Genomic DNA, 27,478 nt, shown 5'->3' on the forward strand with positions numbered 1-27,478 from the left:
AACAGCAAGTTAAACATACAAAAAAAAAACATTTAAAATAATTAGGTTTTTTTTTCTTCTTTTTTATTAAATATGTAAAAAGCAGGTCAAGTTATTCACAAATAAAATGCAAACATGCAACACATTTGGGGAATGCATAAGGGGAGATACTGTGAGGGAAATAAAAAAAAAACATTGTCTATTTATAATTATTAACAGTACATATGTTTACATTCCTTTTCATTGTACACAATAATAAATGACATAAGCGTTGACCTGTGGAGAATATTGACGAGGATCAGGAGATCACGAGAATGTTTTCTGTTCAGAAGATCGTCTGCTAAAACCTGTGCTTTAGAACAACAGTTAAAAAAAATTCTTCAATATGCATTGTTTTCTTCAGGTGATGGCTGCTTTTGTACTGTACATATAAAGTAAAACATGTTTCGACACAGAATACCGATTGCACAGTTCAAATAAAATGCTTCCTATCAAACACTGTGATTGGCCTCCACCTCTGTGAAGTTGAGACACTTTTAGCCAAAAAACAGAACAAAAATACATGTATATATATATTATCTAATAAGGTGAAAACGGAGCAACGTTTCCAAATTAAATGCACAGAACCAGTATGCATTATATTCCAATGCAAAATTTACCATAGTGACCAACGGTCAGTTTTTATAAGGGATCTAACAGGAGGCTTTATTTCACAAATGGTATCGGTAGCTCTTTAAACTACTCTTATTGCAGTATTTTAAAATTGCATGATGTCACATCTAAAAAACATAAACAGCTTTTAAGAAATCCATTTTCCTTCCTCAGTGTGGTGAGATGAAAAACAGCAGGTGGGAACGCCATCAGACTTCGGCTAAAGTAAAAACCAAATGTAGTTGCTGTGCGGTGGTCGTTATCAAGAGCTTTACACGAACAAGATTCACCATTTAAGCTGCTGTTCATTATATTCATAAAACAGGGTTGATGAAAACAAACAAAACAAAATGACAAGACACACACTTGAATATTTGGCCAATTTGTGTCCCTCCTTCACCACCAGAGCAAATGAGAAATAAACCGTAATGAGTTTGAGAAAGTGAACCCAAAGCAGTTTTCTGACTGAGTGCATGTATGTTTAGTATTCGTCCTGTGTGTCGTCAGGGACGTCCTCCTCCTGAGCCGGAGCCTCATGTTCCTCTCCGCCGGCCTCCTGCACACACACACACACACACACACAATGTTGTTAGTTATATCTGAGGATCTTAGATAATGTCAGTTTGTCCTTGTATACAGGGGCGTAGCCAGACCGTTTTTTCAGGGGTGGCCAGGTAAGACCGAGTGATTTTATTGGGGTGGCCAAATTATTTTTACTACTGACTGTGACTTGCTGTACCAAAGCAAATTTTACAGAAATTATAGATCACAAACAAACAAACTAAAATAATTTAAAATTGTCAATTTATTTACAATGTCATACAAAATAAGGAAAATATGTATGCTGATAATTTTAGGGAAAAAAAGACAAAAAGCTTAAAGTCTGCAAAAAAAGAAGAAGAAACACACATGCACAAAGTGTAGACAGTCTTTCCCTGCTTTGTCTGTATTCTCAAACGTTTTATCTTATTGTCCTTTGCCAACCAAAAATTTGCCCTAAGAAAACAGATATCAAGTAACATTACAAAAATAGAAGTTACAAAATTGAAACAACATAGAAGTTTGTAAAAAAAAGAAAAGAAAAGAAACTATAGCCTTGCAATGGCCAATCAGAGGTGTTGAAGTTACAATCCACTCACCGCTGGAGTTTTTGTCAAGTGCCGAGTTCTGCACATGCGCTAATACTCTCTAAGTGTAGACATATTTCAGCTTCACTGATTAAGAACTTTGTGAGATCACGTTCATTGAATGAGTGACAGCTTTTAGTGATTATAAAGGGAGCGCTCTTTGCATGCTGTCTAGGCGAGAAAAAGATTATTAACAGGCCTATGACATATTCAGAATTTGAATAATACTTTTGTTTTCTATTCTTGAAAATATTTTTGTATCGAAGTAAGGCTAATATAAACGTCAGGAAAACATGATTCCTGGGTGCATTTCAATATCCATGGATCTCTGGATATTTGGTAAGTTGTAAGGAACACTATATCAAGTCCAAACCTTTAGGTTAAACTGATAACCATTTTAATTTATTTTTTTACTTGTGTTTCCCCTATTAAAATCCAATCATGCAGCAGATCTTCTGCCACTCAGTCCCGGCGGGAAAGGATCAGTGATGTATACATTTGTTTTTTGCAAAGGAAACATTCGCATTACCTCAACTTTAACAAACTTTCCCAAAAAAAGCAGGAAAAACTTAGGTAAATAAAAAAAAAAGGTAAATAACATTGTCTTTCCTAACCTGATCATCACCGTATCCTCTTGGGTTGCTCACTCGTGCTGAACTTGAAATATTACTGCTCGCTTCTACTGGAGGTCTGTGCACAAACCAGTGCCAAACCGCTTCACCAGAAACCCCGCCCTGCAGCTTATTTCATTGGTTAAGGTTACAGTGACGGGTAGGTTTAGGGATCAGTGTTTGGTCAGTACTGTGATTGACATGACCAATAAAATCATTAATCATCGAGCTGTTCAGAATAGCGCAGACTGTTTGTGTCAGAGCGGCGAAGTAAAAGTCACCTCTTTGTCATTGTGAAAAGTGCTTTTCAGCTTGCACATCAGGGGTGGCCAAGCTTCAAACAGGGGTGGCACTTAGCTACGCCCCTGTTTGTATAGTGGTTTAAAGGGTTAGTTCATCCCAAAATGAAAATGATCCCATCATTTACTCGCCCTCAAGCTATCCTAGGTGTATATGACTTTCTTCTTTCAGCCAAGCAAAATCTTGAGCTGTTATCCTGGATATCCTGGCTGTTCCCAGCTTTGTAATGGCATTGAAATTAGTTTTTTAAGCTCCAAAAAGCGCATCCATCCATCATAAAAGTAATCCATATGACTCCGGGGGGTTAACAAAGGCCTTCTGAAGAGAAGCGATGTGTTTTTGTTGGAAAAATATTCATATTTAAAATATAAATCACTGGCTTCCGGCAACGGATGCATGCACGTTCATGAGAGAGTCGAGTTCCAGAGGAAGAGTGACCTCTGACCCCTTTGTAATGCCATTATAAAGCTGGGAAGAGCCAGGATATTAATATAACTCCGATTGTATTTGTCTGAAAGAAGAAAGTGATATACTACTAGGATGGCTTGAGGGTAAGTCAATTATGGGATAATTTTCCTTTTTGGGTGAACTATCCCTTTAACAACATATTTTAAAACAGTCTTTCATTTAATGTTATGATCCGCGACATTCTGGACTACATATGAGACAGAAGCACTTCTCAACAACAAAACAGTAAAAATGGGTCCTTTAGATGGGTCCATAGATATGATGTCACATATAAAGTGTATATTGATTTATGAACATCTATTCAGTATTTAATGAAAGATTGAAGTAAGTTGCAACTAAGATGCAGTATGTTAATTTATAGACAAATAGCCTGTTTGATTCTAAATGTCAGATAAAGGGTAAAAAGGAATCATGAAAAACTCAATTATGACAGTTTTTCGACCTCATCCAAAATCATAGGTGGACCTCAAGGGAAAATGCTATGTAAGTTTAAAATATGACTCTTTTTAGGGTGGAAAGAAAAAAGTCAAATGAATGGATGAATGAATGAATAAGGTGTTGTCTTACAAAAAAAGAAAATATTAAATAAAAATAATAAAACAATAATTATAACAAATGGTGTGGTGTTTTATTAAAAGATAATGGGGAAAAATTGTGACATGTTTTATTAAAAAACAAAAGAGCAGAAAAAAGTAATTTAATACATACATATATAAATAGGTGTGATGGATTATTCAAAGAAAAAAATAAAACAATATAATGAAAAAAAAAATTCTGTCCTGTGTGTTCTGTGCTAGATTAACTGAGACTTGTTACAGCACTTGCATACTGTTGCTCTTGACTGTTCTAGTTTCTTCTATTGCTCTCATTTGTAAGTCGCTTTGGATAAAAGCGTCTGCTAAATGACTAAATGTAAATAATGATAATAATAATAAAAATTGGGTGTTTTATTAAAAGCAAAAACAAGCAGAAAAGTACTTACTTACTTAGTACTTAAACAAAGAAAAAAAACCTGACCTAAATTCTACAGAGTGAAGTACTAACCTGGTCATCTGCGGAGTACAGCACCTCCATGAGTCTCTCCACGAAGGGCCCGTTGTCCTGGCCCTGCTCCTGACACAACAGCTCCACCTCTCTCAGCTTCCCGAAGTAGAAATCCCGCTCCTTCTCCACTCCTTCTAGTGCTAGCTTTAATGTATTGAGCTACAGCAGTGGAGAGACACGAGAGTTAAATGGACAGTAAAAGCAGTAATTGCTTTGGTAGACATGCTTCTAAGCAACATAACTCTTCATTGAATAGATGCACTTCCTGTTTTAGCAGCCTTTTCAGAGTTGAATTGATTTTTGAATGATCCAAGTAATTTACTTGTTTTTGTACATAATTAGTAATGCATTACTCCATTATTTATGAAAGCCATTATATTTTGTTTTATGCAAATCATTCCTAAAAAATGATGTCTAACAAGGCAGCTCACAAGATGCCCAAAAAAAGCTAGTCTAGATTAACAGCATTTTTGGAGATACTTATGGCATACTACTTATAGACTACAGTATCTTTGGAGATACTTATGGGCTGTCTGTCTAGGTAGACAGCCTATGATAGAGAAAACAGTTCACTAGGCTCCCAAAAACTTGTCAACCAAAGGTTAAAAAAAACAGTTTGTCTATGATGTCATAAGATCTAAGATGATGCCTATGATGTCATAAAATCTAAGAAGATGTCTATGATGTCATAAGATCTAAGATGATGCCTATGATGTCATAAAATCTAAGATGTCTATGATGTCATAAGATCTAAGATGATGCCTATGATTTCATAAGATCTAAGATGATGCCTATGATGTCATCTAAAAAGATGCCTATGATGTCATCTAAAAAGATGCCTATGATGTCATCTAAAAAGATGCCTATGATGTCGTAAAATCTAAAAAGATGTCAATGATGTCGTAAAAAGATCTAAGATGCCTATGATGTCATCTAAAAAGATGCCTTTGATGTCGTAAGATCTAAAAAGATGCCTATGATGTCATCTAAAAAGATGCCTATGATGTCGTAAGATCTAAAAAGATGCCTATGATGTCCTCTAAAAAGATGCCTATGATGTCATCTAAAAAGATGCCTATGATGTCGTAAGATCTAAAAAGATGCCTATGATGTCGTAAGATCTAAAAAGATGTCTATGATGTCGTAAAAAGATCTAAGATGTCTATGATGTCACAATAACATCTAGAAAGATGCCTATTATGTCATAAGGTCTAAAAAGATACCTATGATGTAGGGCTGTAACGATTTGACCAAAAATAAAAAACTCGATTAATTGAACATTTTGCATAAGGTTTTTGGGTAAGTTCCGAATAAGGTTTATACTGTAAATATTTTCTACTAAAAGGTGGATTTTTTTTTCTAATAAAAAAGTGCATTTCTTTGTGATTTTAAAATACTTAATTAATAGGAAAATGTTCACTTTCAGCAGTTATTGTCTATGGAGCAGATTTCTGTTTGTTGTACAACAGATACATTAGCAGAGTAGGCCTACATTACATTTATTTGAATGCATTAATGAGAGAGTGATTGTGTGTGTGAATTACTCATACCGTCTCTTTTCATTATGAAGCTGTGGTTTGTACTTACTTCAAAGGTATTAAAATCTATAATGGTTGAGTTTCTAAGCTGCTTTAGTGACTTTACTTTAGTCACAGGACAGCGTTGACACTGCGTTTCTGCGCTCCTCTCTGCGTGCGATCTTCATGTGATGTGTGAGCTTCTGTCTGAGTGTTCGTTTGTCACAATATATCAGGCATTATTTCAACATAATACACATCTGATGGTCTAAAATCGCTTTAATGTCCAAACTGGCAGGCCTTAAAACGCATACAAATGGCTTTGTGAGGATGCAGGTGAAAGAGGTCTGCCTTCAGGGTGCGCGTGTGTTGTCAGAGACTCGGCTCGGCTCGGCTCTCTGTGTTACAGAAAAAAGCTGAGCACTGAATGGAGAAGTTTTCCGTATTGTTGTTTTTGAATATTGCACATTTGAATATTGAATATTTGAATATCGCTTTAAATGTTTCAAACTGTCCAGCCTATAAACGCATTTACTTGACAAACTTTATGAGGACGAAAGTGAAAGCGATCTGGCTTCGGGGCTTGCGCACGCCGTCTGTGTGTGTGTGTGTGTGTGTGTGTATGTGTGCGTGTGTGGCAGCGCGTAGGCTATAAGAACGGTGATTAACTGACCTGTATAAACTGTGTAAAACATGCAGTAACTATAGTGATTCTGGGCATCTAAACACAGATTACCGCTCCTGCATCTCTGTGTGCCTGCAAACTGCACTTGATGTGACTGACGGGGCGGAGTCACGTGACTAAAACCGAAATAACCGACATGGGAAAAATACGTCGGTTAGAGGTTCTGAATTAATCGTACAGCCCTACTATGATGTCATCTAAAAAGATGCCTATGAGGTCGTAAGGTCTAAAAAGATGTCTATGATGTCGTAAAAATATCTAAGATGCCTATGATGCCACAATAACATCTAGAAAGATGCCTATGATGTCATAAGGTCTAAAATGATGCCTATGATGTCATCTAAAAAGATGCCTATGATGTCATAAGAGCATCTAGAAAGATGTCTATGATGTCATAAGATCTATGATGTCATAAAAAGATCTAAGATGCTTATGATGTCACAAGAACATCTAGAAAGATGCCTATGATGTCATAAGAACATCTAGAAAGATGCCTATGATGTCATAAGATCTATGATGTCATAAAAAGATCTAAGATGCCTATGATGTCACAAGAACATCTAGAAAGATGCCTATGATGTCATAAGAACATCTAGAAAGATGCCTATGATGTCACAAGAACATCTAGAAAGATGCCTATGATTTCATAAGAGCATCTAGAAAGATGCCTATGATGTCATAAAAAGATCTATGATGTCATAAAAAGATCTAAGATGCATATGATGTCACAAGAACATCTAGAAAGATACCTATGATGTCATAAGAGCATCTAGAAAGACGCCTATGATGTCATAAGAGCATCTAGAAAGATGCCTATGATGTCATAAGAGCATCTAGAAAGATGCCTATGATGTCATAAGATCTAAAAAAAGTATGTCGAGTACGAGTATGTTGTAAAAAGATCTAAGACCTATATGTCATAAGAATATCTAGAAAGATGCCTATGATGTCGCAAGACCTAGAAAAAATGCCTATGATGTCATAAGAATATCTAGAAAGATGCCCATGATGTCAAAAGATGCCAATTATGTCATAAGAACATCTAGATAGATGAAGGAAGAAGGAAAACAGATCACTAGGTGCCCTATATGCTGTCTAGGAATGTAGGCTTTGATGCCCAAAAATGATCTAGCCCACTATCCCTAAAAAGCAGGCTACTTAGGCAGCTTACGATGTGTGTCAAGGTTAAAATCAATGCAATAATACATTTAAACAAAGGTCTACCAAAATGATCTACTAAAATAGCTTCTTATCTCATGGTCTTGTTTAGCACTTATAGCTATTATGTTCTTGATTGCTGAAACAGTCCATTTATGGATTTTAATAGCGTTAATATCGTTAGGGGGGTCCACCTGTTCGCCTAGTTGTGTTACTTGGGCTTCCAGCTCCTTCTCCCCCTTAGCGGGTGTCGCTGACATCACAGGAATCTTTTTGGCAGAGGAGGGTCGGGAGGTCGAGGTGGAGGATTTAGGGGTTGAACTGGCTGATCTAGTAGCTCCTGCACACAAGTTAACAGATGCCATGATGCAGGAGGGTCAAAGTTTAGTAGATGTCAATTTGCCAGTTGATTAATTATGATTGTTAATAAATGACGAGCAGCCCGAACAGACCTGCGGTGGGAGAGCTGGCGGCATGGAGGGATTTCTTTGGCAGGTTGAAGATCTGCTCCCCAGGATCTGGAGGGGGGATGGCATCCTGGCCCTGTCTCGCCTGGACCGGGTCGTACTCCTTCCCGTCGTAGTTAGCGTCGAAGAACTTCTTGAACCACTGAATGAAGTCCAGGTTGTCTTGAAATCGTCCCTTGACGAGCTTCTCTACAGGGATAATCTTAGAGGAAAGGAAACAGGATGTGAGTGTAAATGTGAAAAAAAACCTCACACAGATAACTTTGCTTGACTCTTAAATGCATGAATGTTTCGCCAATCATTATTACATATTCGGGTCTTTAGCAACCCAGATCTATATCTAACACGGATGGATCTCTACCTGTCGCGATAATATAAAACTCTCCTGATATTAGAGTAACAATTACAGAAGAATAATTTTGTTACCTTTTAGAGCTTGGAAGGGTTCAGTTTGAGCAGACTGTCCTCGTCATAGCTCATATTACCCCTTTTCCACCAAGGCAGTGCTAGAGCTAATTCAGAGCCAGAGCTAGTCCCAGTTCATAGTTAGTTTGACTGAGGAGCCTTCTAAGAACCGTTTGCTTTTCCACATGCTGAGAGCCACAACAGAGCCATGTCTTACGTCACTGTGTACGTCTCATCTCTCTCAGCAACGCTAGCGAGGCAGCGCCAGTGTTGCCAAGTCCGTGGTTTTGCCGCAGGCTGTTTTTTCATGTCCGCGGGTTGAAGCGACCCCAATTATGTGATATTTAGCCCCGGGAATGCGAATTTTAGTAGGCAACCATGCCAAAAAAACACATGTTTTACCCCCAAATGTGATTTTTACTGGGGAAGCCCCCCTGAAACGCGATTGGGCTTGATTTGAGTAGCAATTGGGCGGGTTTTGTTGTAAAAACCTGGCAACCCTGGGCAGCGGGAAACACAAACACCCCAGGCTTGTTCAAGATGCATCGGCGCTGCGCAGACCGATCAACGTATGATATATAAAAAACGCATGATGAGTGAATCAAAAGCATAAGGAGTCATATGCTCTCGCTGGACTCGTTATCATACGGCGATCGGTCTCTGCACAGCACCGCTGCGAACAAGCCTTCCATCAACAATGCAAATGTTGCGTTACTGTTGATTCACATGGCTTTACGATCCTACATCGGCATCAAAACACAATGAAAACACAGCGAATCCAACGCATTCATGCAGTTCTTCGTAATTTGTATAGACGGAGATTACAAACGAGCAGCAGCTGTTAGCTCCATTAGCTGCTATTTCAACAATGGCGGATCTCAAGTTTGTGTTGGTCTTGTTGACCCCGCCCCCGGCGGCTGACGTAATCGGTTCTTACTTCTAGCCCTGTTCTAGCCCAGCAATGTTTTGGTGGTACTTAAGAACCACTTTTCCTGGCTCGGAGCTGGGGCTTTGGGTGTGGAAACACAAAGAACCGATTTGAAACTAGGCTCTGGCTCCGATCTAGCTCTAGCACTGCCTTGGTGGAAAAGGGGTAATATTCTAAACGCTATCATTTTCAATGAGCTTCTTCACCAGATCCACCATCAAGTGACAGTGACAGTGACAGTAATATTTGACTGCGTTCAGTTCTTGCTCTGCAGTAAAACGCTGAGCCGTTTCAAATTTAGCTGATGATACTTCCTATTCTTTTGTTTTCTGCCTGCGGTAACTATGAGTGAAACGTCACTTCATCATTGTGTATCAGACATTGCCAACTTGTAGAATAAAGGTGAATTGCATTTATTCAGTCATAAAGAAATCAATTATTGTTGTGCAGAAAAAATATACTTACACTGTTACACACATCGGGTCATTAGTGACCTTATACAATTTGTACAAAATAATGAATTGGAAAACATGCACTCTTAAGCCCTATTCGGACAGTAAAATTAATTTGCATGCCACCTCAGTGATAAAACTCGTGCATTCGGACGGCGATTTATTAACGGTGGAGGAGCGAGTTTTGTGATCCTGCGCACCTGGGAACAAGCTGCTCACGTGGTCATGATTGTATGCTGTAAATAAAATGTCATGTGCTTGGTATAATAAGAATAAATGCATATTTAATTTAATAATAATATCCTAATTATTTTATTATTAAATTATATTAATTATATAAATTATTATTTATTTAAATCTGTTTAAAAATAGAAATATATATAGACAAACATTATAGTTAAAATGGTGTTTGGTCTTGTATTTTATCTTGTATGTAATTTTATTCAACATGGAAATGAGCGGAAATTAGTTAAAACAGCCTCTAAGTAAACGTAATGCTGCTTGGTTATTTTAACATATATAATTGCTGCCATAATAACGGCCCATTTCAAATGTTTACGTGCTTTTCTTCTTTTTATTTTTTGAGTGGTGATGAAATGTATTGCTCTCGTAAATACTTGCAAGCAACAGAAAAACACTGACGTTCTGGATTCGGGCGGCAATAAAAATCACAGACTAGCCCCTGTAAGTTATGAAAATACCTTATGACCCCATGAGAAACAATTACCGTCCGAATAGGGCTTTATATATATTTAATAGAAGTTCACACTAAGATTTTAAATGTTTTTAGAAGTCGTCTCTTATGCTCACTAAGGCTGCATTTATTTTCTTGAAAAAACAAAAAACTGTAATATTGTGAAATATTATTAAAATGTAAAATAACTTTTCTATTTAAATATATTTTGAAATGTAATTGATTCCTGAGATTAAAACAGAATTTTCAGCACCATTACGCCAGTCTTCAGTATCACATGATCCTTCAAAAATCATTCGAATATGATGATTTGATGCACAAGAAACATTTATGATTATTATAAATGTCGATAACATTTTTTTAAAATAGAAAGTTCAAAAGAACAGTATTTATCTGAAATAGAAAGCTTTTGCAACATTCTACTACCGCTCAGAAGTTTTCGGTCAGTGAGAATTTTGTATTAATTTTTCGGGGAAAGAACTGGAATTTCAATGTGTGGTTGAAAAATGAATAAAATCTTAGTTTTTCGAGGTAAAATAAGTGGTTATAGCCTTTTAGGCATAGTAAAGCAGCAACATTTTTTTAAGCATTTTCTTATCAGACAAAACCAAAACTGTCTCTGAAAAAATGTCCTTCTCTATGTTGATTTTGAGCAGATTTGATTTCCGTCACCCTTATAGCGTGACCGAAATGCCCTCGTGTTTGTCTCACCTTATCAACATTCATCCTCTTGAAGGAGGCCTGCAGGAGTTTGAAGTTGTGGATGTATTCATGCTCCAACTTGGCCTGGAATTTCACCTTCTTAAGACTGATACAGCCGGGAAAGAGCATGTCCATGAACTGACAGTACGCTGCTCCTGTAAAGTGACGCACAAATGATTCGCTGGGTGAACAAGGCTTTGCCAAGACAATCTGTAGGACTCTTTCTGCATCTAAAAAACTTTCAACCAGATTTAGATTTGGTTTCATCCCCATCTAACAGTCTAATTTAACTTAATCTGCTCAATTAGAAGAACTAAAACAAGGGCACTTAAAGGGAGGATCCATTCGACTCCAAGGATGTAATTTATAATGGCAGTGCAACGTCATGTAAATCAATGTCTTCAGCCTTTCTAGGTAGACCTGGACCCATTCCAGCGGATATTCAGTGTCTCTGAGATCCTTAAATACCTCTGGCCTGACCTGTCCTCATGCTGAACTAAATTAAGGTCCAATGTGATGTCATGCTAAAGCATAGATGTTTACAGTTTGATATTACTAGTCACGGTTCCAAATTATTTTAAATGATGAATTTTAATGACTCAATTGCATGATTAATGGATGAGGATTAGAATAATTGTATAGAAATTGGTGGAGCTAATACCAATAATAAAAAAAATAATACTTATAAACATAAAAAAAAACCTTTAACTTTGTCTTATAGTGTACAAACTGATATGCTTAGTGCTAAATAATGAGTAACACCTACAAATTATTTTATAGCAGTGCAGACTATTTAAAGGGGTACTTTAAATAGCGCTGGAAAGATGAATGTGTATTTAAACTGGGTCATTTATGTAGTAGAAATGTGAAATTATTTTAGAATTTGGTGCCTTCTAGACTGAGAAAAGATAGAAAATGTATTTATGTCTCATATGGATGAAAGACAACAACTCCCAGAATGCACTTGCTCCGCTGCCGTACGAGGCCACTCCCAAAGCCACGCCTACCGGTTACATCTCTTGCTCATCGCGGCACCGCCCCCACCGTTGTTTTCATTTTGATAGTAATAAAATAATTTAGTTCAGTTAGAGAACAGACACTACAATTAAAAACTGTACGTGTCTGCTCAATACAGCACGAGCCGAACGAGAGTCGCAGCACAAACGCAGCAGGAGTCAGATTTCATTCATCAGAGAGTGAGGAGATGACAGACCAGATGATCGCGGAAGATTTGTTTTCAAAGTGAAATGCGCCTTTTTAAGTGAGTTTGTCGTTGTACCGTTTTGTTGTTGTGTTTTCATGATCCCACAATTCAAGCAACCCGCCCCGAATTGGCGCTAATTTTAAACCGAAACGAAAATAAGCACAGACGACGCAGAGTGCGTGTCCAGCCTGGCGCGTTTTCAGTTCATGCCTAAGGAAGCTTAACTTTCATAGGAATTCATTGAGAACACTCGCTTTGCTCTGCACCACTCCATTATGAATGTCCGTGCGGCCGTTTGTGTCTTACATTCTGTGAGTGAGATCCCAGCCCTGTGGGCGGGTTGAAAACATGCGGAACAGCTCCTTCTACTGGCTGTAGTCTCTAGCCTCTGGCCAAAAAAGCCTCCGATGGCGCAAAATGACGATATTTGCATCAGTGGAGGCTTTTTTCCAGACTTAAAATACATAAATCTCTCGTCTCAGGGGGATATGGGGGGAGCACGATCACTCTAATATACTACCGTGTTTCTACTGATACAAAGCTTAATGCTAAATCGCTGAAGTAACTCTTTAACTAGAACAAATATATATTTATTAAGATATAAGATTATACTTATTTATTTTATTGTTATTTATTACTTAATCATATTTTTTAAGATTTAATACATTCCATTAACATTTCTAGGTCTGTAAAATCACAGTAACCTGGTAAAAATATATTTCCAAAATGATAAACTACATACTAAAAATCATAACACATAAGCCCATATTTAAAAATATAAATAATGCTATGTGTGCATTTATAAAGTTTTTTTTTTTGTTTAATCACCAGGCTTTTTTAGCCTATATTTACCATTCATCAACATAATTCCTTTTTTATTGTTCATCAAACTCCTTCTGAAATCCCATTTCTCCCGCAAAATCCCATCATGCAAAAATCACACAAAGGGCTGAACTGATCATCTGAGGGTTGTGAATGACCTGAAGAAAATGTCACAACTAATGAAACAAATGCAAACGACACTTAATCATAGCAGTGATCAAAAGTAATGTAGTCATTTCAGATTAAAAGCTAAAGTACTGGATAAAAGATTGAAATGCATCTAAAAATGTTACCTTTTAGCTGTTTTGCAATTCATTTAAATAGTCCTGTGGTATGGAAAATGTCCATGTAGTCTCATGAAAAATATTAGAGGGTTGTATAAAATTGCCTGTATAAAAATTATACAAGAATTAAATGAAATGGTTTCAAATTAAATATAGCATGCAACATTGCACACAATACATTTAATGCTACAAAACCAGTGTTATTTTAGTGTCATTGAGATACTACTATTGAATTCATATTTTTATATTTTCCATTTTTATTTTTATTTCAGTTTTTAAGAAATACAAATTGTTGCAATAGCTTTTTATATTGTATTTTATATAAAGTAGTGTTTTTTATGTTTTTAGATTCAGTTAACTGTAAAAACCATGGTACAAACACTTTTATCAGACAATACAAATCAATCTTTACATTTTTATTTTTTTCGGCTGTAGTAAAAAAGTTCTAGTTTAATGTTTTTAATGTGATTTACTCTATTCCCAGGTTTATAAATCATGGCAGTTTTACCTAAAGCAGCTGAGAATTTACAACAGCTTTACTGAGCAGACAGACAAACGCATTACACAAATGTTTAAAGGTGGCAGCAGCCTTTCGGCCAAACAGGCGGGCACTAGCAAAATGCCTTAGTGTAAATCCTCTGGGATTATTGGTCTTTGTGTCTAATGAGTGTCAGTGCTAGTTTAAGTTGGGAGGTTCACATACCTGATGACAGCTGCTCCACTTTAGTGTAGTTTAGACAGAGCAGATCGTTCACCCAGGCCGTGATGTCATGCCTGCTCATAGTCTCCTGGGTGATTGAGGTAGAATACACGTTGACCGCCATCCCCCAGCTGTGGACCAGACATAAACATCATCATCATCATCGTCAGAATCATGTGCAGATGTAGTGCAGATGTAGTGAAGGACAGCTCAAAGTCTGAATGCACTATCAGCTCTGCTATTCTGAAGTATTTACAATGCATACACTATAACAGGAGTATGTACCAATGTAACGGACGTAAGCCAGTAAGAGCTGTGCATATAAACCTCACTTCACCTCCCCTGGCCTCAGGAGGGTCACTCTTTAGCGTCCTTGTTAGCACGAATCCCGCTCGAAGCGGGTGGAGTAGGACTGGTTACATGTGATGCTGAGAGCCGGATGGGAGTGAGCGGTGTGAACCTCACTCCCCTGGCCTCAAGAGGCACGCTAGCGACTGATGCTAGCAGCTGCGATCTATAACGTACTTGTTAGCACGCCTGCCTCCCCCACCAGAGACCATAGTTCGAATCCCACTCGTAACGGGTCGAGTCAGATCGGTTACATTTGGTGCCGTGACCCGGAGGGTAGTGAGGTTTAAGGGGGTGAGTGTAACGGACGTAGACCAGTAAGAGCTAGGTGTGTAAACCTCAGTCCCCTGGCCTCAAGAGGCGCACTAGCGGTTAGGGCTGTCAACGAATATTCTAAATTCGAATATATATTCAAATAGTTTTAAAAAAAACGAATTTCGAAGGTGAAAATTAATATTTTCAAAAAAATTTGGGGAAAAAAAACGCCCGCGGTAGTAGAGGCGTGGCTGTCTGCTTTGCGAGTGGGCGTGCTAGCGCGCTGAAGCCTTGTGTACTTTGGCCTGTCTCCGCAGCGTGAGCCTCCGCTGACTGCGCACGCTCCTCCCCAAACGGACGAGGTGTTTATACTTGACGCGCTCGTCGTTGTGCTTTTCTTTGAAACGACAGATGGCGACTCAGAGTAATTGTTCTATAAACTATCAGGAAAAGCGTCGAGAAGAAGTGGGGTAATGTACACAGGTGACGATATTTATTTTAGTACACTTCACCGAAAACCACACTACAAAAGAATCATGTAAAACAGATCAAAGTAAACCTTGATATCACTTGTGACATGAGAACAAAATGTATGTAGAAATGTAACGTTAACTTATACAACTCAATGTATGATATCTAAATGTTTCCTAATTTCACTAAACACTTTAGTGAGTTTTCACTTAGTTTCGTGAACTTTGACTGACTGAATAGATATTGCATGAATAAAGGATAAATGCACTGCTTCCACTGGTTTGATTATTTACCGTTTCATGTCAAGGAAAAGTTCCATGTTTACCACAGCACAGCTCGCTCGGAGCGTTCAATAATATGCTGTAAAACTTAAATTAATATTTGTTTCAATCACTGAATGAAGCCTGCTATATTTGGGACAAGAGTCACAACCTTAAATTGCTTGCACAAAACTCTTGATCAGCCTCAAAATGTGTTTGTTCATTTAAACCGTTATGCGCAGAGAGCGTGAGGGCGAGAGAGAGTGAGGTCTGCAGTCTTAGCCATTAGTTGATTTACTTGTTTTTGTGTAGGTAATACGTTGTCAGATATGTTTAAACTTAACTAGACTACCTATATAAGTAGTTATGTCTGTTTGTATTCATTTGTCCTATTATTGACGTAATGCGCGTTGATAATTGATAAAATGCACAACCAGATGTTCGAATAGTTTCGAATATTCGTGCTTTTTTTAGAGGGAATATTCGAACGTCATTTTTGAGCAATTTTGACAGCCCTACTAGCGGCTGGGGTCTTTAGCGTCCTTGTTAGCACACCTGCCTCCCATGCCAGAGAGCTCGGTTCATCCCACTCGGAACGGGTCGAGTAGGATCGGTTACATTTGGTGCCATGACCCGGAGGGTAGTGAGTAGGCATGTGCCGGTATCAAATTTTCATGTTGCGATTAATTGCTGAAGCTTTTATCACGGTATACGGTATTATCACGATATTGAAATAAGTTGCAAAAAAAGTGTTACACTATAAACAGGTTTAATAACTTTCTTGTAACAAAAGAACCAAACATTTAAATACAATAAAGCAATACACAAAAATGTATAAAGTAAACAAATATTTAAAAAAGATTAAAGTGCAAAATAATTATAAAGAACAATAGGTATGCTGAAATGTACATTTACCTAAGATTAATACAAGCTTTAGAAGTATTTTTCATTGTCAGTTTGTTAATGAATGAACTAATGTTAAATACTGGAGCCTTGTAGAGTGTATGATTGAACAACAGTCAGAACATATTCAAACAATATCTAGGGCATGTAATTTAGTCCAGATTAAAATATAAAATGCTCAAGTTTGAAAACGAATAGCCTTAAGTCTTTAAGTATTAGGTTATGTGATGAGCGGGGAAACGGCTGCGTTTCTGCTGTTCCGTCATCGCCCTCTGCTGTCAAAGAGTGAATGTGCACTTCAGCGCCTTCCTTCCGCCATGTGCTCAGCTCATGCACGGTCTATTTACATCATTGCCTGTTCCTCTTGGTCTATTTTTACATCATTGCGCGTTCCTCTTTGACGTGTTGTTCATTTTAAAAGGTTGATGGGTGAAGTATTCTTAAAATTCATTAAAAAAATAGGAATAATTCGTAATAAATAATTATTCACGGTATTTTGAAGTGCCCATGATAACAATATTGAGCATGTTCATTATTGCGGTATATCGTATTGCCGTTTACCGGCACATGTCTAGTAGTGAGGTTTAAGGGGGTGAGTGTAACGGACGTAGACCAGTTGCAAGTTATTGCATTTAATAACTCTTTTTAACGTCAAGCAAGTCCCATAAGTAACAGTCATGTGTTCAGTCTATTCTCTGCTAAATACATCGACCTAAAACTTACACTTTTCACAATGTCGAAGTAGCCTATTAAAATCATTCAGATATTGCGTGCACTTGCGATATGCATATTGCGATATTTCGATATAATGCGCAGTCTTTAGCATCCTTGTTAGCGCACCTGCCTCCCACGGCACAGACCCCGATTTGAATCCCATTTGGAGCGGGTCAAGTAGGATCGGTTACATCTGGTGCCGTGACCCAGATGGTAGTGAGGTTCAAGGGGGTAAGTGTAATGGACGTAGGCCAGTAAGAGCTGTACGTATAAACCTCACTCGCTTGGCCTCAAGAGGTGCGCGATCTTTAGCATCTTTGTTAGCGCGTCCCAGGCCGAAGAACCCGGTTCGAATCCCACTCGGAGCGGGTCGAGTAGAACCGGTTACACCCAGTCTAATTTAATTATCTTACGGCCCGGCCCGTTCACACCAAGAACAATAACCAAGTCCACAATAACACTGCAGATTTGTCGTCTCCCACTTTAAATGCTTGAGCTCTTTAAAGCAGGACTGATTCTGATTGGCTGTCAATGTTTTTATCGTTCATCAGCTGGAAGAAATGGTTCTGAAAGTGATTCCAACGATATTGTTTCTCTGTTCCATTCTCGTTATATATTCGAGTTATATTTTTTTTACATTTAGAACGATTTTTAGAACTAGGCTATATCTTTATTGTTATCGTTACAGTTGGCGTCCAGTTTACCCTGCTCACTATATAATGCTTTCTATGTGACTAAAAATATGAAACTGTGCCATTGCAAAGCATTTCTAAGTGATTCAAATATTTCTAACACTTTGAAACTGAACTGACACAACAAAAGGCCCATGATTTACATGTTACTGAATTTGAATTTGAATTCCTGTTATGTCTAGCACTGCAAGTTTTGCCTGTAAACACTGTGTAACATGATCCCAATGTCAACTAGGTGATATAGTAAATATAAAGACATATACACTCCACAATGTTAAATAGAAGCCATTGAGCTTTTGTTTGTTCTCATACACAATTTGAGCTCACTAATTCTATCTATCCCACTTTTTTCAAAAAGTTTCAACTCAAAACTAACATTAAAAGCAACTATTTTTTAATGTATGCACAAATATAGACATTTTTGATCTCAGAAAAGCTTTTAGTGCCAGACTATATATTTGCTTCACACAAAAAAAAATGTGTTTAATATTTTCTTAAACTTGTGTCCTTGAAAAGCTGCTGATGTGATAATAGATTTGAAACATTGCTCAGTTAAAGCACAAAACACAATTTGATTGGGTGAATAAAACAAACTAGGAATGCACCAATATTCAAATTCTTGCCAAAATGATATAAGTTGAAAATTATGTTCATGTTATGGTGGATAACCTATATATGACCGGCACTAAAAATCTATACTATTGTGTCTAAAAAATACAATTAAAGCAAGCAAACCAAACACTCTCTTCAATGTTAAGTCAATGTCTCAATGTTTAAATTAATTTAGGCAACATTATGAAAGACAGATTTTTTTTTTTAGAAAGTCTAAAAAATTGCCATAAACAAGCATGTACACTGACAAAAATCATAAAAAAAAGAAAAAAGTTTCAATATTTCAGATTATAATGGACATGGTCCTGAAATATAATGAATCCCTAGTACAAACTGGTTGTTTAAAAATAATAATAATGAAAAAACTATAACAAATCAACACTATGCACAAGTAAAAAAGCAATGCTGTCCACATCCAGTTATTAATAGTTCACAATTAAGCATATGAACATATAAAAGATCTCAACTTACTATTTGTAATAAAGTAACCTAATTCAACTGACTGAATTTAATTTCAGATTACGACAAATAGAAGATCCAGCACATCAATCCCAATCCCCTTCTCCTAGAGCATCATCATATGAATAATAAACTGAATCCCTCAAGAAAACCCACATTTCTTTAAAACCCTCCAGGATGACAAATCTACCCCCCATATTAATTTCTCCTGGCTTTAATAAGCTTAAAAGCACATTGCATTTCCAGACAGTGCTTTTGTGCTTAAAGAGCAGATTCATCTAAATTTAGCAGAAAGATAAACAGTTTAGTGAGATGTTGGAATGAAGGGGGAGGGAAAAAAATCAGTGTCAACAAAAGCAATCAACCCAAAACATGTTTATCGTCCCGTATAACACGCACTCGTTTTTTCGCTCATGCACGAAACATTAACTGGTATTAGGCACGATATGCACGACACAACAGTCAATTTGAACACATTTTGGGACTAGGATGAAATGAATTACATTACGCAATGGCTGACTGCTTGGTGAACATACAGGCCATGGACTGTCAAAACCCGGGAAAGCACCCTGTCAGCGTACATCCCGACATACATCCATCCTACATCATGTGCATAACGTTTGGGGAAAACCCTCAAAGCACGAACGCAATCACGAAAACGCTTTTAACATGGTTTCTTAATGGTTGCACCATCGGGAAAACGCCATAGCTGGCTCAGGAAAAGCCCCACCAATAGATAAATAACGCAGCCATAATGGGAGTCGGGGGTTCCCAGAGCGAGTGCATTGGGAATGCATGGATTCAAACGGATGATCCTGATATTTTCGGTTAAATGCATTGATTGTAAGCGCGTTTAAAGCGGGGGTTTCTTTGTAAAGCGGCCGGCGGATGGTAATGGCAGTGGTGTACCTGTAGGCGCGCTCTCCGCGCACTGTGTTCTTTCTGTAGGGAATGATGTTGGTGCCGTTGTCCGGAATGATGTCGTTGTTGTTCTCTCCATTGGGGGACAGAGCTTGGGTCGGACCGGGCATTTGGCTCTGTGAAATACTCGCACGGACTAGGAAAGGGACGTCGGGGATGTTCCCTGCCGTCTGCCTGCTTGTTCTCAGTGTAAATCCCGTGTGTGTGTGTGTGTGTGTGTATGTGTGAGTGTATGGATGTGTGTCTCTGCCAGCGACTCAACAGCGACCTCGCAGGTGATTCGCGGAACGACAGTCATGTGACTTTGGGAGGGGTGCTTTAGATTTGAGCCAGGGTGTTGGAGTAACTTTGCCTCTTCCTTAATACATATATTACAAATTATATACGTGACCCTGGACCACAAAACCAGTCATACGAGTATTTAAAAAAAAAAAAAAAGAGAGAGAGATACATCATCTGGACGCTGAATAAATAATATTTCCATTGATTTATGGTTTGTTAGGATAGGACAATATTTGGCTGAGATACAACTATTTGAAATTTTGGAATCTGAGGGAGCAAAAAAAAAATCGCCTTTAAAGTTGTCCAAATGAAGTCCTTAGCAACATATATTACTACTAATAATACATTTTAGATATTTAAAAACATAATTTACAAAATATCTTCATGGAACATGATCTTTACTTAATATCCTAATGATTTCTGGCATAAAAGGAAAATCGATCATTTTGACCCATACAATGTATTGTTGGCTATTGCCACAAATCTACCCGTGCGACTTATGACTGGTTTTGTGGTCCAGGGTCACATATATGAATATGAATATACCTAAGAGGTCACCCCTCTTCATAGGACCCAGAAAAAACTCCTAGGTGCCTAAAATTTGTCCATACTTTTGATAACACTATTTTAGTGACATAGTAACACGTTAAAACATGTACTAACTATATGAATAACAGTAAATTATGCATAATTACAAGTAACTAACCGCAACTCTATAGCAAGTACGTCTGAGTTAGTACAATGTAACTATGTCACTTTAAAATAAAGAATCTAAGCAGACTTTTTATTTTGATGTGCATTTTCCCTAGCCTGACAAGCCAGACCCACATCAAGATGTTGGGTCTGGGAACTCACCATTGGCAGGGCTCAATCCGAGGGGCGGGATAAACGGCTGTCTTTCAAATTCCCTCTGCACATAATAGGATAGCTCTACAACCAACCAGAGCAACGAAGAAGGTGAAGTGGAGTTAGTTGATAGATTAAGCTTTCGCCGTATCCGGTCGGCAAAACTCACATCTTCCTTTCTTAACTTCAGTGCCGTTCTTTGTTCTTTTCTCAAAGAAAAGCTGAACTCCAAATCTTCCACAGTCGTGGCCAAAGCCGATTCGAAAGACGGCTGTTCGCCAGCTTCTTTGTTTACAAGTAGCACGCGGAACCGCCACAACTCATTATGTTAAGCCCGCCCACCGACTCTATACACGATGTGATTGGCCTGACCAGAGTTTGGTTTTTCCAGCACGCAAGCCAACGGAGAGTTGCTAGACGACCCTGGTTGCAAATTAGATTTGCAGCCGCTAGGGTGCGTCTAGATTTCTAGGCTACATTTTCCCCATATTAGTTCATATTTCATGCATGGGTAAAAATGTGTGTTAAAGGTTCATAAACATGTTATAGGTTGGCACAGATATTCCAATATATGACTAAACTACTAACTATTTATAAACTACTACTAAACTATTAACACACAAATAAAGTCTAGAAATAATAATATGATGACATTAATAAAAAAAAGTTTCTTGAGCATTTCTGAAGGATCATGTGACAGTAAAGATGCTGAAAATTCAGCTTTGCATTGCATAAATAACATATAATATACATTATTGCAGGAGAAAAATTTATGGTGATTAATCGCATCCAAAATAAAAGTTTGTGTTTACATAATATATGTGTGTGTACTGTGTATAATTATTATGTATATGTATATATATATATATATATATATATATATATATATATATATATATATATATATATATATATATATATATATATATATATATATATATATATATATATATATATATATATATATATATATATAATACACACACATATATGTATACATTTAAGAAATATTTTCATGTATATACTTTATATATATATTTTATCTTATATAAATATTTTTTTTTATACAAACAAACATTTTCTTAAATATATACATGCGCGTGTGTATTTATATATATATAATAATTATACACAGCACACACACATATATTATGTAAACACTAACTTTTATTTTGGATGCGATTAATCACAATTAATTTTTCCACAGCACTAATAAATAAATGAATATAAAAAATGGCTCATTATTCTTCACTGCATTGCAGAGCACTGTGATTTAATTTATTATAAATATATATATATATATATACACACGCATTACTCAATGTTTAGATACGGCTCCTGTTAATGTATATAGTGTGACATCTTAACAACGTAGTCTCTCCAATCAATCACATCTATGGTTTTTAAGAGTCAAAACAGAAAGATAAATCTATCCAGGTCATGAGCAAAGGTCTAGTCACTGATTAAAGAAGTTCTCATACTTTTCAAATAAAGCGACAAGTGGAAAAACATTAGTGAGAGTATTTATAGTTTTCTCAAGCTTCATATTAACAGTAAACCAACACTACGCTACAGTTTGTCTGTAGAAAATGATCACGTCTGGAGTGTCGTTTACAGTGTAACCTATACAATATCTATGAGATCAAAAACAAGACGGCATCTTAAAGGAAAACATCTGTTGATGTTCTATATACTAATTAGTATGACTCAATTGCATTTGACGTTATTCAAGGTGAGCTTTAGCTAATAAGCATTTACTTATTATCACCCTATATGAGACATTCAGATAAATATCTGGAGATAAATGTCTGGAAAAAATATTATTCAAATTAATCGCTACAAAGAATTACATAGCAATATTGACAGTAAAGGTTGGTTTCCATATAGGTCTTCCACCATAAATCTGGACATAATAATTAATAAATTACTGGTGGAGAATTTTAAGATTAGTTGTATATTACTGCATTATTGGTTGAGCATTCAGTGGCTGAGTTTAGAGTCAATATAATATGGGGCCAGTTGTTCAAAACATTTAATCTGGATCAAAATGATCTGGATTTGGAAATCCCATGTTGTGCTATCCAGGATCAGGTAATACATTTTACTTTTGTGCCAGTTTTTCAGAGCAAAATTGGTTTGGATCACCCTGATCCAGATACACGCCTTTTCAGATTACCAAATCTGGATTACTAGTGCTCTACGGAGGCCCTAAAGGGACATGGCGATGGGGGGGGGAAATTAGTTGGGGGAAAAAAAAAATTCAAATGCTTTTGCGTTCTCTGAGAAAAGTTTCGCGTAGCGTTCACCCGAGAAACCTTGTGTTCGCTCGCGAAGAACTTTTGATTGGTTCATCTCTTATAATTGATAAGAAGTAAAAAGTCTTATAAGTGATAAAAAAAAAAACATTTTAAATTTAATATAATATTTTTGCTTGATATTTACAGCTGTTTGGGGATTATTTTATGGTGGCTAAATCTTTTTTTACTTTGACTGTAGGCTCCCGAAAGGCTTAATAGGTAGCCTAATGTCTACTTCTAATTTATTACTTTAACAATTAGCCTAACTATTCAAGAGTAAAATAAAATAACGTGTTTGTGTATTATATGATACAAATGTTGTATTTTTGACCATTTTTAAAGTTCCTGGAATCCACCTTGAAATCCTACCCTCTGTTGGGATCAGGATAATCCTGTTTTTTTGGATCAAAGTTCTCCAAACCCCTACTGACAAGTTTTGAACAACACAAACTGAAGGTTTGATCCAGATTAAAACTAGGATTGGATTCCGTGATCTAATCTGATTTCAGATTCCTTCTTTCCCTTTTGAACAACCCATTTTCAAGATTTGATCCAATCCGATAACCAAAGTCCAAAAAATAACCAAATATCGCCCAATTAATCAGCCTGGACAATGCACCTGGTCAATAATTATATTGTATAGCAATAGCACAATACTTAAGAATATTGGTCAGCAAAAAATAATAATAATAATAATAATTAATTCATTAAATTAAGTGCATATACAGAGGGGTGCAAAAGTCTGAGAAAACACTGAAAATTCTTGATTTTGAAAATAAGCCGGATGTTTAGGATTTAATGCAAAGAAAATGTATGATGCAAAAAGAAAAAATATTTTCCATTTCACATTCTCTACTACTGTAGGCCACAAGCCAAATTAAATTACTGATATAGATCACGTGACTCTTATAGTACAGACAGATTTTTTTCAATTCCACTGAGTTGCACTTTAGAAGATCTGAAATCATGCTAGAGATTAGAGAAGGTGACAGCTCCAGTGCTGCTGCCATTTAAGGGAAAAATTATGGATGCACGATATATTGGCCAGCACATCGATATTAGGGCTGTGCGATATTGAAGAAAAATTTCACATGAAGTTTCACATTTTTTCTGCATAGCTACAACTTCTGAAAGTGACCAGCAGAGTTTTAGCAGAAATTAATGTCACAAACCTGACAATATAATTTTAACATCAATGTAAACAAACAAAAAATGTAATGCCAATATTTAAACACCAAAAACTCTTTTCTTGACTTGGTAACATATAGTTATATCAACCTAAAACTTAACATCAAGAACATCCGGGTAAACAAAGACACCTGAACAAGGGGTGGACGATTATTTTTGTTCTTTTAATTTATCTTTGTTATTAAAAATTAGAACTAAAAACAGTAGTTCACATGAATTAAACATACAGATATAAATAAAGCTACAAAGGTTATTCAGCCAAGAGCACCGAGTGATTTTCTCTTGTGTTGTTTGACAGACAGCGGCAGGTTTACTGTATTGGCTGTCACTTTAAGATCCTATTGACACGCATTCGGTTTCTTTCCCCAACTGATATCGTTCACTTAAAGGGGCTATATGCAACTTTTTCCCCAAAATAAACGTAACAATAGCCTTTTTATTTTATCATTTATGACTCAAACATCTCCTGATGAGCATACTGACACCTTGTCCGCTCACAGTGGGTGCACCTATAAGCCTGTCTCCTATTTTTCCTATTTTCTGGCGGGTCGTCTTTTCCCGCGCTGTCTGCGGATGTGACGTCACCACCGCTGCGAGAGCGAGCAGAAAATGAGAGCAGTTCTGCTTTTTGGCCACAGGTGTCAGTCGCGAGTTTAAATTTCAGAAAAACGCATATAGCCCCTTTAAAGCAAAACCGACTGTGTTTACACAAATACTTGTTAAATAAGCTAATATGACATAACTGTGTGTGTGTATTTGACAGTTCGAGTGTGTAACAAGACACAAAACAGAACTGAAGGGGTCACACACTTTCAGAGAGGCGGCTTGTGCGCACGTTTCGGTGTGTCAGACAGCACGAGACTGCAAGGAGTTGCTTTTCGCAAGTTTTTGCGTTTAATAACTCGTTTTAACGTCAAGCAAGTCCCATAAGTAACAGTCGTGTGCCCAGTCATTTCTCTGCTATATGCGTTGACCTAAAACGTACACTTTTCACAATGTTGAAGTAGCCAATTAAAATCATTCAGATATTGCGTGCCGTTGCGAAATGCATATTGCGATATGTACATTTGCGATATTTCGATATATTGTGCAGCCCTAATCGATATCAATCGGCTGATATATGTTCATTTTTAAAGTTATCATTATTGGCCCAATAAGAAAATTTGGCCTATATATATTAAAGCCAATAAATAATGCATTATTTCCTTCAGCTGAGACAAAAGATGATTTTGAATTGCTTGAAATATGATTGGAATCACTTCAAAAGAGCAAAACATGTGCAGCACAAGTCTGTCATATAGGCTTATAATGAGAACATTATAATTGTGTGCTTGGGACATGGCTTTAATGGAGAGACTTATGTTTTTGTAATCATGCTCTCAAAAATTATTTTAATAAAATTGGATTTAGATTTATCGGCTATCGGCTTTCAAACATAAAAAATTATCGGTATGGGTCAAAATGTTCATATCGCACCCCTAGAGAAAAATACCCCAAAATAAATACTAAAACATTCATATGCATTTTGAAAAGAATTTCACATGCTGACAATATCATTAGTCTTGTATAGAAAAGAATGCTCTAATGATCTCAGACTTTTGACTTTTTGGGTCAGGTATGTTTCTGAAGGAGCACTAAAATGTTCAACATGCAGACATTGAGCTGCTTGAGTTGCAGATTACTGCATTTTTAATTGCACCAGGCTGTTCAATTGTCTTTTGTTGGCTCGTTTCCCCCTCAAGGCAGAACATGGTTATGCAGCCCCTTTAATCTTTAATTTCTTTGTGCAAATGTGTTCAATATGTGGACTAAACGTCCAGCATCGAGGTAAAAGTTGCAACCTTGACATATTTATCTAAGAACAGGAAGTGTGCTTAGCAAATTAACAACTTCATGTTAATTACAAAAGAAAAATACAACAGTACAAATTTGTGTCAGAAGTGATATGATGCATTTATTAGCCACGCCATCATAAAACATATAAAGGGTTAAAGTTAGGACCATGATGAGACCATCATCAAAGCACTTGAACGTAATGAACAGCTGGCGCTACGCTAACAAGCTACTCTGCCTGCTTGATCTTTGAACTTAATGACAATATTAAACATGAAGCGATGGTTTCCCTTAGGCTCAGTCCTGCCATTGCAAAATCAAACCTTTTTATAAAAAGAAATAAGTAAGAGTTTAAAGACAGCGCCTGATATAAGCTCGACTCACCCGTGAACTCAATAGTAAATCCGACCAAACCAGCTGCGCTTCTCGATTCGAACCCCACCCTCCAGCGCCTCAGTGAACCATCAGCACAAAACACCTATCCACCCGCTGCCGCTGATTGGCGGATGGCCCTTCGACTATCCGCTGATTGGTTGTTCAATAGAAAGACCGTTGTTTTTCTCATTAGCTCCTCCCTTCGTTCGGACGATTGGTTGACGGAAGCAACGGATGTTGTCTTTCTTGGCCAATAGGAATGCAGTGCGCTGCCCGTTGAAAAAAGTGGCCTGTGGTTTCCGGATGTTTTATGTATTCAAGGAAAAATTGAGTGATGCGTTAATTTATCACGACGGGAAACGATTGAATGATGATAAAAACCTAAGTTTATGGGGAGCATACAGCCTAATATAATAATAATATGTATTATTATTCACTAATATAGTCACTGTGTGTATGTAGTAAGTCAAAATGCATATTGTGAGGTAAAAGTCACCATTACTACATGGAAATTTAGGTGTCTCATTCATTTCATTCATTGTTAATTCAAAAGCGTCCCAAATTATTAAACTCGTTTTTGGGAAAAATGTTATAATGTTTTATCTTTAACATCATTCATTCAATTTGACTAATTGACGTTTAGTTCATTTTATTTATTTTTTCTTAATGTGATTTGTGAAAAAAAAAAAAATTTGTTAAACATCGCCAGCTAGTGGATGTTGTGTGTATTGCATCAACATGACAATTCAACAGTTAGAAGAGCATTTTGTGCCAAATTATTTTAAATGAACAGTGTTGTAGTCAAGACAACCTCACCCGAGACC

At 36.9% G+C, this 27,478-nt stretch overlaps 1 protein-coding gene across 2 annotated transcripts in view; it reads right to left on the reverse strand.

The window, feature by feature from the left end:
• mapre2 (microtubule-associated protein, RP/EB family, member 2) overlaps nt 1-26,729 on the reverse strand; it is a 26,784-nt gene extending 55 nt beyond the window's left edge. The window contains exons 1-7 of one of the 2 annotated variants that reach the window (XM_079806894.1): nt 26,664-26,729; nt 14,202-14,329; nt 11,198-11,343; nt 7,993-8,209; nt 7,735-7,880; nt 4,181-4,339; nt 1-1,186 (exon numbers count right to left, since the gene is read on the reverse strand). The exon at nt 1-1,186 is cut by the window's left edge and continues 55 nt beyond it. In XM_079806894.1, the coding sequence (XP_079663020.1) occupies nt 1,112-1,186; nt 4,181-4,339; nt 7,735-7,880; nt 7,993-8,209; nt 11,198-11,343; nt 14,202-14,322 (864 nt within the window). In that variant the 5' untranslated portion in view covers nt 14,323-14,329; nt 26,664-26,729 and the 3' untranslated portion in view covers nt 1-1,111. Of the gene's footprint in view, nt 1,187-4,180; nt 4,340-7,734; nt 7,881-7,992; nt 8,210-11,197; nt 11,344-14,201; nt 14,330-19,821; nt 20,087-26,663 lie in introns of those variants that run through there. The other variant, XM_079806893.1, reaches the window with a different exon arrangement.
• Nucleotides 26,730-27,478: the final 749 nt, after the last annotated feature.

The sequence above is a fragment of the Gobio gobio genome (assembly GCF_949357685.1).
Source record: "Gobio gobio genome assembly, chromosome: 23".
Classification (NCBI taxonomy): domain Eukaryota; kingdom Metazoa; phylum Chordata; class Actinopteri; order Cypriniformes; family Gobionidae; genus Gobio; species Gobio gobio.